The sequence below is a fragment of the Rattus norvegicus genome, chromosome 17 (genome assembly GCF_021556685.1).
Source record: "Rattus norvegicus strain SHRSP/BbbUtx chromosome 17, alternate assembly SHRSP_T2T, whole genome shotgun sequence".
NCBI classification, from domain to species: domain Eukaryota; kingdom Metazoa; phylum Chordata; class Mammalia; order Rodentia; family Muridae; genus Rattus; species Rattus norvegicus.
In genome coordinates, this window is record NC_141550.1 from 58,948,102 (window position 1) to 58,965,656 (window position 17,555).

Consider the following 17,555-nt stretch of genomic DNA (forward strand, 5'->3'; position numbering starts at 1 on the left):
CAAATGTCACCTCAGCCTCCTCCGGTGGCTTTTACAGTCAGCAGCGGCTGCTTTGCGACTCCACTGTTTCCAGGAGATAGTCTCTCTACCCCAAGGACAGTTTCCTTCTCACTTCCCACAGCACAGCATGGGCTCAGTAAAGAGCTTTACAATGAAGACAGCCAGAAGCGGATAGAGGAAACTCCTCTATGATGAACCACAGGGTAAGCACCCTGTCACCTCACTGGTTCACTAAGCCCTGTGCCAGAGAGGCTACAGTGACTCTCTTAGAGGTCGGACTACTCCTCAGGGGGAGCCCTTTGTAGGATGGTATGCCTGGATGTTGTTCAGGTGTCTTTGTGGTAATTCCAGGTAGGCCAGCCCCCAGCAGCCTACACTTCTTTCCTGAACTTGGTGTGTCTGGGACAACTTGTCTTTTGCACTCAGCTCCCGTGACTCTACATTCTCACACAAGCTTTGGGGTCTCTGATGGAATATTCAAAACAGGAGAAGGTTATCCTCCTACTCATCTCCAACAAAGGGAAAGGGTAGGCAGGAAGGATGTGGAATTCTACTCAGGCAGCCTTTGACACTTGAAGTATTTTGGTGGAAGGGAACTGCAGATGGGACCCCACTAAAGAAGCTTTGAGGCCCAGAATCAAATGTCTCTGTGGTGACAAGAGCTGGCAGTGTGACAGCCGGAAAGAAGAAAGGACAGAGTTGGGGCTGGCCTCTTGCAAAACTCCCACCGGGAGCTGGCTGGGCAGGCCTGCCTGGGCCCAGGCAGCTGCAGCTCCTGAATGGGTCCTCTGTCATCACATGCTCAGCCCCAGCATAGAAGAACACACAGCCTCCGTGCTCTCACTTCCCCACCCAGCCGGATCCTAATCTCCAGTTCTCACACTGGTGGAGAAGTGACCCTGCAAAAGGGACTGGGAAACACCAGAGCTGGCAAAGCGTTTTATGTGGCACATGGTTTGACCACCTGGCTTCAGATGGGTGCAAACCAGCGTTCCCATTTCATAGATGAGGCTGCTGAGGTCAGAGGAGCCGAAAGCAGCTCGATGGTAGTAAAGGCTGCATGTCTCATAAGCTGCCCACTGGGCTTTCTCAGGCACATAGCCTGAGAGAACTCTGCAAGACATCCACCCATTAGCAACTAACTTGTAATACAGTGTCATTTTTCCTTCTGGGAAAACAGTGCGCTCTCATTTTACACAAGAGTAACAAGGCCATAGAAGGAATCAAAATGAAGGGAATGAAGACACCTGTTATCTCCCCCTGGAAAGACCATAGAATCAGATAATCTTTTTATGCACATACTTTTAAACATAATTATGGTCATTTGTATAACATTTTGTAGCCTACTTTTCTCACTAAACACTGCACACATTGCCTCTAGTCATTAAGAGAGCTTTACGAATACATGATTACATATAATTACATATAGTTTGTTGATACCATATCTAACTTGGAAAAATTCATCTTTGTGCTAGAGAGGTGGCTCAGTAAAGTGCCAATGACGCAGTCGTCAGAACCCTGGCTCCTTACCACCCACACAAAAGCTGGGCTCAGTAGCGCACACCAACAACAGCAATGGAGAAGCCAGAGACAGAGGGTAACTGGACCTCATTGGCCACCCAGACTAGTCAAATGAATGGCCTCAAGTTTCCTTGAGAAAGACAACCTCTGTTGTGGGTAATCCTGATGCTGTTCGAATTCTGATGTTAATTCTGCTGTCTCCAGAAAGCAGTTGATCATGTACTAGGTTGATCCCATGTGAGCTGTCTCCCTATTTTATCTGGTCAATAAAGGCGAGCCTGTGATTGGACAGTGGAGGGGAAAGGTGAGACAAGAGATCTTTGAGAGTAGAGGCAGGGAGAGAGAGGAGAAGGCAAGGAGAGGACAGAAGAGGAGGAAGAAGTTGAGATGGAGCAGAACCGCATGGAAACTGCAAGTAGCAAAGGGCCTCACAGATGGGGGATAAGCTAGCATAGTGTTCTATCTGCCCAGGCTAGGCACATAGCTTATACATTTAATATGAATTTATGTTCTTATTTATTTATTCATTTATTAATTATTTTATTGGATAGTTTATGTATTTACATTTCAAATGTTATCCCCTTTTCCTCCCTCTCCCATCACCCCCTCCCCCTCCTTCTGCTTCTATTAAGATGCTCTCACTCCCATCTCAACACCCTGGCATCCCCCAACACTGGGGAAATGAACCTTCGCAGGACCAAGGGCTTCTCCTCCTATTGATGCCAGACGGTGCAATCATCTGCTACATATGGGGCTGGAGCCTTTGTACTCTTTGGATGATGATTTAGTCCCTGGAGCTCTGGCGGGGAGGGGTTGGTTGATATTGTTCTTCCTATGGGGTTGCAAACTCCTTCAGCTCCTTCAGTCCTTTCTCTAAGTGCTCCATTGGAGTCCCTGTGCTCAGTTTGATGGGACAGTTAGCTGCAGGCATCATCTGTTTTGGTAAGGCTCTGGCAGAGCCTCTCAGGAGACATCCATATCAGGTACCTGTCAGCAAGCACTTCTTGGCAGATGCAATAGTGTCTGGATTTGGTGGCTGTATATGGGATGGGGCATATACAGGTGGGGCAGTCTCTTGATGACCTTTCCTTCAGTTTCTGCTCCACTCAGTGTCCCTGTATTTCCTCCCGTGAGTATTTTGTTCCAGTTTCTAAGAAGGACTGAAGCATCTACATTTTGGTCTTCCTTTTTCAGCTTCACATGGTCTGAATTCTTTCTTGGGTATTCTGAACTATTAGGCTAATATCCACTTACCAGTGAGTGCACACCAAGTGTGTTCTTTGTGAGTGAGTTACTTCACTCAGGATGATATTTTCTAGTTCCATCCATTTGCCTAAGACTTTTATAAAGTCATTGTGTTTAATAGCTGATTACTACTCCATTGTGTAGATGTACCACATTTTCTGTATCCATTCCTCTGTTGAAGGGCATCTGGGTTCTTTCCAGCTTCTGGCTATTATAAACAAGGCTGCTATGAACATAGTGGAGCATGTGTCTTTGTTATATGTTAGAGCATCTTTTGGGTATACGCCCAAGAGAGGTATAGCTGGATCCTCAGGTAGTGCAATGTCTAATTTTCTGAGGAACCACCAGACTGATTTCCAGAGTGGTTGTACCAGTCTGCGATCCCATCAACAATGGAGGAGTGTTCCTCTTTCTCCACATCTTCCCCAGGATCTGCTGTTTTTGATTTTAGCCATTCTGAGGGTGAAGTGGAATCTCAGGGTTGTTTTGATTTGCATTTCCCTGATGACTAAGGATGTTGAACATCATTTGATATTCAGCCAAGCCATTCGATATTCTTCAATTGAGAATACTTTCTTTAGATCTGTACCCCATTTTTAAATAGGATTGTTTGGTTCTCTGGAGTCTACTTCTTGAGTTCTTTGTATATATTAGATAATAGCCCTCTATCGAATGTAGGATTAGCAAAAATCTTTTCCCAATCTGTTGGTTGCCATTTTGTCCTATTGACAGTGTCCTTTGCCTTACAGAGCTTTGCAGTTTTATGAGGTCTCATTTGTCAATTCTTGATCTTGGTGTTCTGGTCAGGAAATTTTCCCCTATGCCTATGTGTTTGGGGCTTTCCCCCACTTTCCCTTCTATTAGTTTGAGTGTATCTGGTTTTATATGGAGGTCCTTGATCCACTTGGACTTGAGCTTTGTACAGGGCAATAAGAATGGATCAATTTGCATTCTCCTACATGCTGACCTCCAGTTGAACCAGCACCATTTGTTGAAATGCTGTCCTTTATCCACTGGATGGTTTTAGCTCCTTTGTCAAACATCAAGTGACCACAGGGATGCGGGTTCATTTCTGGGTCTTCAATTCTATTCTATTGATCTATCTGCCTGTCTCTGTACCAATAACATAGTTTTTTTTTTTTTTTTTTTTTGAGCTGGGGACCGAACCCAGGGCCTTGCTCTTGCTAGGCAAGCACTCTACCACTGAGCTGAATCCCCAACCCAACATACAGTTTTTTTAAATCACAATTCTTTATTATACAGCCTGTGCTCAGGGATGGTGATTCCCCATGAAGTTCTTTTTTTGTTGAGAATAGTTTTTTAAATCCTGGGTTTTTTGTTATTCCAAATGAATCTGCAAATTGCTCTTTTTAACTCTATGAAGAATTGAGTTGGACTTTTGATGGGGATTGTATTGAATCTGTAAATTGATTTCAAGATGGATGTTTTTACTATATTAATCCTGCCAATCCATGAGCATGGGAGATCTCTCCATCTTCTGAGATCTTCTTCAATTTCTTTCTTCAGAGGCTTGAAGTTCTTTTTTTTTTTTTAAAGATTTATTTTGTATATGAGTACACTGTAGCTGTCTTCTGATACACCAGAAGAAGGCATCGGATTCCATTACAGATGGTTGTGAGCCACCATGTGGTTGCTGGGATTTGAACTCAGGTCCTCTGGAAGAGCAGTCGGTGCTCTTAACCACTGAGCCATCTCTCCAGCCCCTGAGGCTTGAAGTTCTTATCATACAGATCTTTCACTTGCTTGGTTAGAATCATATTGAGGTATTTTATATTATTTGTGATGGGTGTCATTTCCTTAATTTCTTTCTCAACCTGATTGTCCTTTGAGTAGAGGAAGGCTACTGATATTTTTGAGTTAATTTTATATCCAGCCACTTTGCTGAAGTTGTTTATCGGGTTTAGGAGTTCTATGGTGGAATTCTGGGGGTCACTTAAGTATACTATCATATCATCTGCAAATAGTAGTATTTTGACTTCTTCCTTTCCAATTTGTATCCCTTTGACTTCCTTTTGTTGTTTGATTGCTCTGGCTAGGACTTCAAGTACTATATGGAATAGGTAGGAAGAGAGTGGGGCAGCCTTGTCTAGTTCCTGATTTAGTGGGATTCCTTCAAGTTTCTCTCTATTTAGTTTGATGTTGGCTGTATATTGCTTTTACTGTGTTTTGGTATGGGCCTTGAATTCTTGATCTTTCCAAGACAGAAGGTGTATTAAATTTGTCAAATGCTTTCTCATCATCTAATGAGATAATCATCTGGATTTTTTTCTTTTTAGTTTGGTTATATAGTGGATTGTGTTGATGGATTTCCATATATTGAACCATCCTTGCATCCCTGGGATGAAGCCTACTTGATCATGGTGAATGATCATTTTGATGTGTTCTGAGTTTGCAAGAATTTATTGAGTGTTTTTGCATTGATATTCATGAGAAAAATTGGATGGAAATTCTTTCTTTGTAGGGTCTTTGTGTGTTTTAGATATAAAAGTAATTGTGGCTTCAAAGAATGAATTGGGTAGTGTTCCTTTTGTTTCTATTTTGTGGGAGAGTTTGAAGCGTATTGGTATTCAGTCTCTTTTTGAAGGTCAGATAGAATTCTGCACTAAACCTATCTGGTCCTGGGCTTGTTTTGCTTGGGAGACTTTAAATGACTGCTTCTATTTCTTTAGGAGTTATGGGACTGTTTAGATGGTTTATCTGATCCTGATTTAACTTTTATACCTGGAGTCTGTCTAGAAAATTGTCCATTTACTCCAGATTTTCCAGTTTTGTTGAAAACAAAACTTTGTGGTATGGTCTGATTTTTTAAAATTTCCTCAGTTTCTCTAGTTATGTATCCCTTTTCTTTTCTGATTTTGTTAATTTAGATAATCTCTCTGTGCCCTCTGGATAGTTGGGCTAAGGGTTTATCTTGTTGATTTTCTCAAAGAACCAACTCCTGATTTTGTTGGTTCTTTGTATAGTTTTCTTTTTTTTATTTCTACTTGATTTCAGTTCTGAGTTTGATTATTTCCTGCCATCTACATTTCTTGGGTATATTTGCTTCTTTTTGTTCTAGAGCTTTCAGTTGTGCTGTCAAACTTTTAGTGTATGCTCTCTCTGGTTTCTTTTTGGAGACACTCAGAGCCATGAACTTTCCTCTTAGCACTGCTTTCATTGTGTCCCATAAGTTTTGGTATGTTGTGCCTTCATTTTCATTAAATTCTAGAAAGAATAAAATAATTTATTTCTTTATTTCTTTCTTGATCAAGTTATCATTGAGTAGAGCATTGGTCAACTTCCATGTGTATGTGGGCTTTCTGTTGTTTTTGTTATTATTGAAGACCAGTCTTAGTTCATGATAATCTGATAGGATACATGGGATTATTTCAATCTTCTTGTATCTGTTGAGGCCCATTCTGTGACCCATTAAATGGCCAATTTTAGAGAATGTACCTTGAAGTGTTGAGAAGAAGCTCTATTCTTTTGTTTTAGGATGAAATGCTCTATAGATATGGTAAATTCATTTGGTTCATAACTTCTGTTAGTTTCACTGTGTCTATTGAGTTTCTGTTTCCATGATCTGTCCATTGATGAGAGTGGGGGGTTGAAATCTCCCACTATCATGGTGTATGGTGCAATGTATGCTTTGAGCTTTAGTAAAGTTTATTTTATGAAGGTGGGTGCCCTTGCATTTGGAGCATAGATGTTCAGAATTGAGAGTTCACCTTTGTAGATTTTCCTTTGATGAATAGGAAGTGCCCTTCCTTATTTTTTTTAACATAACATTTCATTGAAAGTTGATATTAGAATGGCTACTCCAGCTTGTTTCTTGGGACCATTTGCTTAGAAAATTCTTTTCCAGTCTTTTACTCTGAAGTAGTGTCTGTCTTTGTCACTGAGGTGCCTTTCCGGTATGCAGCAAAATGCTGGGTCCTGTTTATGTATCCAGTCAGTTAGTGTATGTCATTTATTGAGTCCACTGATATTAAGACATATTAAGGAATAATGATTGTTTTTTCCTGCTATGTTTGTTGTTGGAGGTGGAATTATGTTTGTGTGGCTATCTTCTTTTGGGCTTGTTGAAAGAAGATTAATTTTTTACCTTTTCTAGGGTATAGTTTCCCTCCTTGTGCTTGAGTTTTCCATTTATTATCCTTTGTAGGGCTGGACTTTGTGTAAATTTGCTTTTGTCATGGAATATCTTGGTTTCTCCACCTATAGTAATTGATAGTTTTGCTGGATATAGTAGCCTGGGCTGGCTTTCTGTTTTCTTAGGGTCTGTATGACTCCTGTCCAGGATCTTCTGACTTTCACAGTCTCTGTTGAGATTAGGTAATTCTGACAAGTCTGCCTTAGATGTTACTTCCCCCTTTCCCTTTACTGCTTTTAATATTCTTTCTTTGCTTTGTGCATTTGGAGTTTTGAGTATTATGTGACGGGAGGAGTTTCTTTTCTGGCCTAAACTATTTGGAGTTCTGTAGGCTTCTTGTATGTTCATGGTCATCTCTTTCTTTAGGTTAGCGAAGTTTTCTTCTATAATTTTGTGTTGCAGTAAATAATAACAATGGTGGAACAGTTCCCATGTACCATTCTGAGCCCTCTCTCCTGGGCTCCCTCTGACCCGGGCAGTCTGTGAGCCGTTCCAGCTTGGTACCCTGTCCTCACTCACAGCTCCATGCCATCTTACATTGCCTAGGGCTACTCTCTGAGCCCTGTAGCAAACTCTCTACCCATCTAGTCCCCAGGGTGGGTTGTTACCATGTCAGGCAATCACAGCCCAATTCGGTGATGGCCCGGTGTGTCTTGAACTCAATTAAGTCACCACATGAAAGAACACAGCACACAATATCCTCTGATCCAATTGACAAGATATAATTTCCACATCTAGACAACACAAAATCCTGCACACACCCATTCTTTAAAATAGTCATAGCAACCTGTAGCTATGTGCAGAGAAGAATCTTAACATCTGCCACCAAGTTCTCCCAGCTCCTTCCTCCTCGCTGCAGTCTCCTCTCTTGTCTTCTCCCTTCCTTCTAAAACCTCTGTTCCTACCTCCCTTCCTTCTTGTCCAATGACAGGCCTCATTTTATCTTGTCTGCTTTCACCTGCATAATGACATCAACCTACAATTTTGTTGAAGATATTTACTGGCCCTTTAAGTTGGGAATCTTCACTCTTTTCTATAACTATTATGGTTAGGTTTGCCTGCATTTCCTGGATATTTTGGGTTAGGAGCTTTTTGAATTTTGCATTTTCTTTGACTATTGTGTCAATGTTTTCTATAGTATCTTCTGCCCGTGAGATTCTCTCTTCAATCTCTTGGGCTGATGCTTGCATATATGACTCCTGCTGTCTTTCCTAGATTTTTCTATCTCCAGGGTTGTCTGTCTTTGTGATTTCTTTATTGTTTCTATTTCCATTTTTAGATCCCGGATGGATTTCTTCAATTCCTTCACCTGTTTGGTTGTGTTTTCCTGGAACTCTTTGAGGGATTTTTGTGTTTCCTTTTCAAGGGCTTCTGCTTGTTTACCTGTATGATCCTGCACTTTTTAAAGGGAGTTATTTATGTCCTTCTTAAAGTCCTTTATCATCATTATGAGATGTGATTTTAAATCCAAGTTTTGCTTTTCCAGTGTGTTGAGGTATCCAGTACTTTCTGTGATGGGAGAACTGGTTCTGATGAGTTCTGTTTCTCAGGTTCTTTCACTTGCCTTTTGTCATCTTGTTATCTCTGATGTGAGTTGGCCTTGCTGTCTCTGACTGGAGCTTGTCTCTCCTGTGGTCCTGTGAACCTGTGATCTTAGGCGTGAGAGAAGTCCTGGAAGACCAGCTCTCTCAGATCAGGCTTTGGGTGTGGAGGTCTGTGGGACATCCTTAGCTCTGGGTGCAGATGGAGACCAGAAGAGTCCTGGCTCCGAGGTTGCTGTGCCCTGTGTGCTCCTGGTAGGTCCCTCTTTGGACAATTAGTGGAGCAAAAGGGGGTCTCACCTGTGGACTTAGGAATGAGAACACTCCTGGGAAACCAGCTCTCTCTAGGTAGGTTTTGGGTCTGGAGGGCTATGGGACAGCCTTAGCTCTGGGTGCAGATGGAGACTGGAAGGCAGACTGTGTGTTTTTTACATGGAAAGTACTGCAAGAAACCTCAAAACATAAAATAGAAAGTGACCCATTTTTGACCTCTGGCCTTCACATCTGTGCACACACACATGCATGGGCACCCTCATAAACATGTGCACCCAGCTACATAAACGTGTATTTCTTAGCTGGCCAATACCAGTTTTTTTTTTTTTTTTTTTGGTTGTAGTAAATAATGTTGCAGAGGAAAACTTTCTATGTATGTTTTGACTACTGTGCAGATTCTTGAGAAGTGATTGATTAGGTAAATGGTGTGTTTTGAAGTTCATGGTAAATTGCCCAACTGCTCTTAAAGAAATGGGGATTCTTATACTGTTAGCAATAGTGCCTTCCCTCTGGTTTGATTGCCAGTTGTCAAAAATTTAAACATGCTTTATAAAATGATCAGAGCAACATTGTCTTCCATCATCATTTTCAGGATGGTTCCCAGTCCCAGTCATTTATGCCTCAGTTTCCTGTCCACCAGGTGTGCCAAGCACCTGCACGCACACCCCATTGAGCTCCCCAGCCTACTCTGCCCAGTGTTAAAATTACCTTTGCTTTGCAAATGAAAAATCAGAGACCCAAGAGAGTGACTGAGTTTCCTAAAGCACACAGTGAGTGAGTGATGGGGATTCAGAACATTAAAGGGGCGGAGCCTGTCCCTGGAGTGTCTCCCTTTAATCCTGGCTCCTACCAGTAACCAGGACCAATGGGTTTGGGTGGGAAACCCAGTAGGGATTTCTCACGCAGCTGGGATAACTCACTGGTGGGATGATCAAGCCGAGGCTGAAGCTGGGGATAGATAGAGCTTTCTCCTGCATGAGCACAGTCGCCTCCACACACACCTGTGGTAGAGCAAGCTCTCTGCAGAGGTCAGAAGAACATTATTCTTTGGATAACTTTGAAAACACGTGGCCATGTCTGACCCTCCTGCGCTGTGCCAGCCCAGTGTGACACTTAGGGGTCACACTTGATGACTGTACTTTCGATGGAAGGGAGTCACCTCGAACTCTAAAGTGACACAGAAAGTGCTTGTATTTTCCACTTTCTTCATGAAACGTTTCAGGTTTGGGCTCATTGGGTATGCTGAGGCAGATGGTATTAGGGTAAAAGATTTATTAAGGGAGTATTTATGCCATGGATAGACAGACAAACAGCAGCAGAGCGGGGTTCCTTATAACTTTCACAGAGAGGCAGACTGGAAGGATATTAGAAGTTTCTTTATTTTGGTCTGCATTGGCTGTGTGATTGCTCTGTTAAAGAATATTAGGTGTTGGGTGAGTATCACGCCTGGTCGGCCATTAAGGGGTCTCTGGGGCAGGAACGCAAGCATCTAGAGAAACCAGTCACTGTAACTCTGGAGATCAAATGACGGCAAGGCTCTGGCTAACACCCAGAATCTTCCTCACTACCAGGACAGAAGGAGGCAGAGTGAGGACCACAGGAAGTGAGAGGAGCAGCCCAAGCCGGAGAGAGGAGAGTTTGTGGGCTGAGAGGAAGCTCAGGCTTCCGATCCTCTTCCTGCGGTCTCACTGGCTGGAAGCTGCTGCTCTTCCGTTTATCTCCAGGTCAGGCTGGGAGTTTGGGGTGAGCTGGCTGGGAAGGTATCCTGTTCTGCAGGAATCTGCTAATAGTCGTGACAGCGTCAACACGCGGGAAGACCTGTACTTAGAACCGTCTATCTGATTCTGCTGCGTTTCTTCCTTTGTTACTCCCAACTGCAGATAATGTAATAGTTGATAAATAGTATTTGGGGGCTTCGTGCTTAAAGTTGTCCTGACATTAAATAGTCGAGGCTAACAAGGATATCACCTTCATCTTATAGATGTAAAATTGCCGAAGGGATGATGTGTGTGCGTGTGTGTGTTTGTGTGTGTGTCTGTGTGTGTCTCTGTGTGTGTGTATGTGTCTGTGTGCCTGTGTCTGTGTGTGTGTGTGTCTGTGTATGTGTGTCTGAGTGTGTGTGTCTGTGTATATGTGTGTGTGTGTGTGTGTGTGTGTGTGTGTGTGTGTGTATTTAAAAGATGCAGAAACTCTGAGAGCCCGATGAGGCAGATCCCCCACTCTGTGGGAAGTCAGACTCTTTAAATCAAGTGAGGGAGCAAGGCTTCCACCAGAACTGTGCACCTATGATTTTGGAGATATTCCCCAGAGCCCAGCCAGGACAAACTGAAGGGGAGATGGCAAGATTGTTTTGCCTTTGGCAAATCCTTAGTGAGATTCAAGTTCCCAGTACTAGAAACAATTCAACTAGAGCACTGATGACAAGGGTCTTAGGAAGGCCTGACCCCACCCTATTGCCTGGCATTTCCTTTGGAAATGGTGACTCTGGTTTGTGCTGGAGTGACGTCTGGACTTTGGCTGGCTAGCCACAGCGCCACCTGCTGGCCCCACAGCGTTTAGCACCACGGACTACAGGCTGAAAGTCAATGATTTCCTCTGTCTCTTACAGAGTTTCTTTTTCTTTTGCTGGTTCCAGCTGGAACTCCTTGCTTCTCCAAAACCACATCTGATAGGTTAATTTTTTAAAAATGAGTATAAATGTGTCAGATGGCTTCTTCCACAGACATGTCATCCTATTCTTGTCCCCTCTGGATTAAAATTAGAACTATTGAAATCTTATCCTTGACTGGCCTGTGGGAGCAAGAGGTCTACAATGGAATAGGAATATGCAGATTAATTTCTACCTTGAGCGCTCTGGGGAGCTCTCTTCCCAGGGTGGTGTCAGGGGGAATGTCTGAAAGCTGTTGGCACAAGCAGGCACTTAGGGCCTTCTTAAAGCCAGGGAGTATTCAGGGTGGTTGTGGAAAGGAAGGGATGGTGGAGTTGTCAGAGCAGATGCAGACAGCCACCATGTACACCTGTCCATCCTGCATCCCCTTCCACCTCATGTTATTTTTTGTTGTTGTGACAAAATACCAGAGAAAACAAGGTCAGGAAGATTTCCTTTGACTCAGGATTTCAGGGGTCCACAGTCACTTGGTGTTACATGCTTATGCACTCGGAGGTAGCGAGGAGAAATGTCATGATAGAAAAGCATGGCTGAGGAAAGCTGCTCACCCCACAGCAGCCAGGAAGCAGAAAGAGGAGAGAAGGGTGGCACAGGAACAAGGTTTGCTCCTGCGGACCCAATTTCTGTACCAGACTCCACCTCCTAATTACCCATTCAGTGTGAACGCCATGGATTAACCCATTGATGTGAGTGTCTTGGTGAGGAATAGTGCTACCAGCTAAGAACAGCCCCAGGATATGAGCCTCTTTGGAGGACACTTCATGGTTGAGCTGTAACAGCTACGGCTGAAGCTGCATCGGTTCTCAGGCTAACAGAGTTGGAAGTGTGCCTAACTGTTTCCTCAAATGGTAGGAGTGAATTCTAAAGTACTTCCCTGCTGACGATTTCCAGCCAAGACCAGGCAACATAACAGCCTATCATTTCATCTGCCACTGAGAAGTTTGGGTCCTCTACATATGGCTACTGGGAGTTTAAAGGAAGGCCAAACCCTTCTGCACTGGGTGTCAGCAGAGAGTGCAGCTAAGGCTGAGGAGGGCTAAACCCTGCCCTTGCTCTACCTGCTTCCGGGGAGGATTCATTCTGCTTCAGTTGCCTGAGGCTACTGCATCCTTGTGCAAGGACCCCCCCTCCCCCAACCTGGTACTTCCCACCACCTCACACAGGGTCTGTTCATCCTCTAGGAAGAGCCAAGCTGTGGCAATGTGTCAGTGAAGTGTAGAGTCCTGAAGGGGGGCCCGTGGTAGACATCCGGGGAGAAACACACACACACACACACACACACACACACACACACACACACACACACAATGGCAGGTCACCAGCTGATCCAGCTGACCAGACAACTTCTACACATTGCCTGCTGACGAGGCCCAGGCTGGCCCGAGCCCGAGCCTTTGGGAAAGTTGAACATCTGAAGATTCTGGGCCATCAGTGGGCACTTAACCTTCTCCTGTGACCCAAGTCACTAAATGGTCCAATTTAAGTGGACTAAGAATTTCCAAGGTTGTGCCTTTCTTGCCCTGTTCAGCAGTTACTGTGAGTCAGCACAAGGCTCTGCAGTGGTCTTTCATGCTTGTGTAGCATAGGGGCGAGTTCTCACCGCCCTGTGCTGTGGATGTGACTGAGGCACAGGAGCCTGGGATGACGCCTACATTACAAAGATTAGTAGCAGTTTATGATAGTTTCCAGACATACGAATCCGTTCTAACGTCATCCACAAGGGACTCCCAGAGACCCATGGCATCGAATGTCCAGAACATTTTACCCAGCTCTGAGAGACAGTGAGAGAATGCAAGGCGGGGATGTGCTGGACACTGCTTCTGTCAGTTGATATTGCATCCATTCTGGGTTCCCCAAATCACAGTCTTACCATAGATGTCAGGCTGGCCTTGAACTCATGATCCTTCCGCCTCCACCTCCTGTGTGCTGAGACCACAACTCTGCGCCACCAAATTTGGCTTTGGGGATTTCTTCTTAATCTTAGTAGTGAAGCAGAGACACTGAGGAGAGTGCCTGTTCATTACTACATGTGAGGACACTGGGCTGTTACCTTTCTTTCTCAATCTGTCCTCAGGGATGAGCAATGTGAGACCAGTGGCTGGTCCCCAGTCTAGCAGGGACATCAGATCTGTAACATGCTCATAGGAGCAGACTTTTTCCAGTGACTTTTGATCTCATCCTTGGGTATATCTGTGGCCTGAGGTGTGAATCACCTTGACAGCCTGCTTCTGACGGAGCAGAGCCGAGCACGTGTGTGGAGCCGTGCATTTACTTTTTAAAAGCATGGTGTCTGCATGGGGAGACGTCTCAGTCAGTTAAGTGCTTATGGCAGCAGCACAGTGACCTGAGTTTAGATCCCAGCACTCATGTAAAAAGAAGTGTTTAGCAACACATGCTTAGGATCCCAGAGCTGGGGAGGCTGAGACAGGAGGATCCCCAAAGTTCACTGGACTGTCAGTCTAGCCTCATCAGTGAACTCCAAGCTAAGGGAATTTGTCTCAAAACTAAGGTGCAGAGTGAGTGGAGACCTGATGTTCACCTCTGATTTTCACACATGCACACACACGCAAACATTATATACATATATAATATATACATGTACACATACACATACACATACGCATATATACATACATATAGACACACACATATAGACATACACATACATACACATGCACACACACATATAGGTATCCATGTTTCACATCCACAGATCCATTCAACCACAGATACTGACTTAGTTGAACTCAACATGTACAGCTCTTCTAGGTTTTAGGTGTTCTAAGTCATCTTGAGATAAATTAAAGTTCATGAAGCTATGAGAGGATTTTGAAAATGTTGACCCAGAAGGGTCTGATCCTAAAAGAGGGATAGAGACAGTGAGCTGGGGTCCGGGGAGGTGTTCATTCAGAGGCCAACATCAGGATGATGGCTCATGACTGCTGAATGATGTTGGGTACAGGTGCTGACACAAGAGTTTAGAGCACTTTGAACAACCTGGCTATGAGGGATGTGCTGATGACAGGGACCTAGCCCCTGCTGTCACTCTCAGGGACAGTCAAGTCCAGGTGTCAACGTGACCAGATGAAGAATATTAACCTGGGTGGGTACTCTGTGTCCACAAAGCGCCTGCAGAGGAGGAAAGGGTATCAGCATTGGATGAGAGGCTCTGGGGAGGGAATGTGGAAAGAAACAGACCACGGTATATTCCTCTGTCTCCTAAGCAGCAGGGACACTGGCTTTATGCTGTCCTCTTCCCAAGCTGGCTGCAGATGCCGGCAGACCTGTCTCTCTGTGACCCTCTTCAGATTGTTCTAATGGCTGCAAACATTCCTCCTTTGCTGCTATTTGGAAGATGCACTTTGAGTCCTCCCCTTTCCGTCATGTCTGGGTGCATGACTCCATCCTTTTACTTCACCTCTGTGCTATTTCATCTCCTGTCACAACAGCATCAGCACCAGAAGGTCCAAGGCACTGGACAATTTTCAAAGCTTATCTCCTCCATCTCTGTCCAAAGATCTGTGATGCTGGGGGACACAGGCTGTCTCCTTTCTTAGGAAAGGAAGGCAGGGATGTTTGGTGACTGGACAGTATCACACAGTCATAAAGCTGTGGGTCCAGGAGCAGCCGACAGGCTCCAGCCTTGGTACTGTCCCACAGTAGGGCATGGAAGCGGGCTGGGAAGTTAATACATGTTAAACTAGACGGAGCAGCGGCAGGCAGGGTGTAACAACTCACGGCCCATTCGCAGCACTCATGGTTTTGTCTCTTTTCAATTTCTATCAGTGCTGGGCATTGAACCTGAGCCTCCCACATGCCAAGCGAGCGCTCCCCACTGAGCCACCTACCCTGGTCCCATCCACAGCTTACACTTTAACACCTCACACATCCAGTCATGCTTGGAGAAAAGGCACTGAGATCTTAAGACAAGCAGGGATGCATCTGTGGCATTGAGAACATGCGCAACGTTTACGGCAAATTTACAGGTCTACCTAACCTTACACCGTCCCGGAAAACTCCTGCTCTGTGCTGTGCTCCGGCCTCAGCAGTTGGTATCAATGCATCACACTGGGACTTGATTGACAGCTACAGAATTTCTCCCCCCACCCCCACACACAAAAGAACAGGTACGGAATTCAATGTAAACTGATTAATGAGTTGTGATTACTCTGAAATTTTATTTTTGGGATCCTGTGTCACAAAATGACCTGTGTAATGTTTACAATGGGTATGAGAAATTGAGATGTTTTTATCTCTACTGAGAATAAAACTGTAGATAAGGTTCCAAGCCGGCATCAAAAGAGCAGAGCAAACTTTTCTGTATATAAACTGTACATAAAACAAGGCACTATACACTTCCGGGGGGGACATTAAGGTAGAAAGGTTGATTCAGATAGATTCTTCAGAGTCACACCGGGAAGTAGTACAAAGTCTTTGCTCGCTTTAGCACCGGAAGCAGAACTCGGCACAAGCCAGACCTAAGGCTGAGGAGGCAGTCCTGAGCCTGGGAGAGACTGGTGGCAGGCCTAGGTCAACAGAAGTGACACAGCCCTACACTTGGTAATGTCCTTTTGACACCAAAGGGAACAGTTGCAAGTGAATGAATACATAGCTTGTTAAATACATAGTTGCTTTATATGGTGTTTATATAAATATATATATATATATTTAGAATTCACAAACTATCAAAATAACACTTTATAAAGAAAATTGCTTTAAAAAAGGCAACGCTGAGCTGGAAGAGGAGGGTAGGGCTGCAGCGGCCACTGAGGCAGCACTCGGCTGAGGGGAACGGAAGAGACGCTTTCTTTTCAGTTCACCTGAACTGTGGAAAAGAACGCTCCGAAGAGTACTCCTGGACATTTACAGAATGCTCAACTCCGGGACAAGCCATAGAGCGAATAAGGTCAGGTTTTGAAAAACTCTGAGTCAAAAATACTTTCTTCTCTGACAGAAAAAAACACCAGTCCAAATATATATCTCCATCCACTTTCTGGTCTAGTGGCAGTGACCTCTCTGTGGCTGTCATCTCACCCTCAGAACAGGCCTTTCGCTTTCTTCAGGTTCATTTGCTTCCAGGTGGGCAGTGCGTTGAATTCATCTCTGGTCATGTCGAGTGCAAACTGGAAGAGATTCGAGAGATGCCCAGTGAGTGACTGACTGAAAGGATGCTCTCCCACTGTGTCATCCCACTCGAGGGTCACTCACCTCGAAGTCTTCATCTGTAAGATAAATCTCAAGCTTTAGAGGGTCTACCCCCTCTGGGAGTGGCCTGGCAAGTAGATCTGCCAGAGGATAGATGGTTTTACACAGCTTGGCTAAGACGTCTTCCACCAGGGTGATCTGGTTGGAAACTTCAGTGTCCTGGAGACAAAGCATAGAACATTTGAGCAGACGAGTGCTATCTATGGATTGCATGCAGACTCCCAGCTATGCCCCATCTATGCACAGCCCGGGGAGGTCTGAGTAAGGCATCAGGCCACTGTGCAGTGGGGGGCCTAGATGTCCAGGAATTACCTTCTAGTCTTCATAGCCTTTCTCCCTGCAGCAGGTTTCAAATCAAACCTCTTTCTGAACTGCTTCCAAAAGAGTGAAAGGACGAATGCATGCATGAATGTTTAGGGACTCAGACTCCATGAATGAACAACAGAGAAAGATTATTGGGCCTAAAATCAAACCATTAGATGCTTGCACATAGTGGAATTTGTTTGAATATATTTTAAAATTATCACATTCAAAAGAAATCATGCCCTCTCCCCTTCCCCTAGGATTCATTTCTTAGTCCACATGAGACATAAAGAAAGTAAGGGTAAGGGTTTAGCTAAGGAGGGGAGTAAATGCCTAAAATGCAAAAGGCCCTGGGATACACACACACACACACACACACACACACACACACACACACACACACACACACACCACAGAAGGGGGAGAGATATTCTGGGGAAGCTATCTTGATCTCTTATACTTGGGTCTGGGAAATGCTGCCTCCTCTGGGTTCTTGGATGGTGCATGAGTTCAAGCTCAGGTTCAAGCTATGGGGCCGAATCTCAGGGAGAAGTGGGTGAGGAGCTGAGCCTGCACCCGTGAATCACCCCTCACTTGGCGACTCAGAGATTGGAGGCAAGTGTTTTATGTGTTTTAAGTGTTTTAT

At 44.5% G+C, this 17,555-nt stretch overlaps 1 protein-coding gene and 1 long non-coding RNA gene across 54 annotated transcripts in view; one reads left to right on the forward strand and one right to left on the reverse strand.

The window, feature by feature from the left end:
- LOC148000209 (uncharacterized) overlaps positions 1 to 17,555 on the forward strand; it is a 33,042-nt gene that overhangs the window by 7,605 nt on the left and 7,882 nt on the right. For 2 of the 4 annotated variants that reach the window (XR_015641728.1, XR_015641727.1), the window contains exon 1: positions 10,297 to 10,457. The exons of 1 other annotated variant lie outside the window; for it this stretch is intronic. This is a non-coding gene — a long non-coding RNA (uncharacterized LOC148000209). Of the gene's footprint in view, positions 1 to 10,093; positions 10,167 to 10,296; positions 10,458 to 17,555 lie in introns of those variants that run through there. One more of the 4 variants, XR_015641730.1, reaches the window with a different exon arrangement.
- Svil (supervillin) overlaps positions 15,537 to 17,555 on the reverse strand; it is a 193,896-nt gene continuing 191,877 nt past the window's right edge. For 49 of the 50 annotated variants that reach the window (XM_087591133.1, XM_087591131.1, XM_087591127.1 and 46 more), the window contains 2 exons: positions 16,610 to 16,765; positions 15,560 to 16,524 (listed from right to left, as the gene is read on the reverse strand). In XM_087591133.1, the coding sequence (XP_087447259.1) occupies positions 16,438 to 16,524; positions 16,610 to 16,765 (243 nt within the window). In that variant the 3' untranslated portion in view covers positions 15,560 to 16,437. 50 annotated transcript variants of the gene reach the window in all.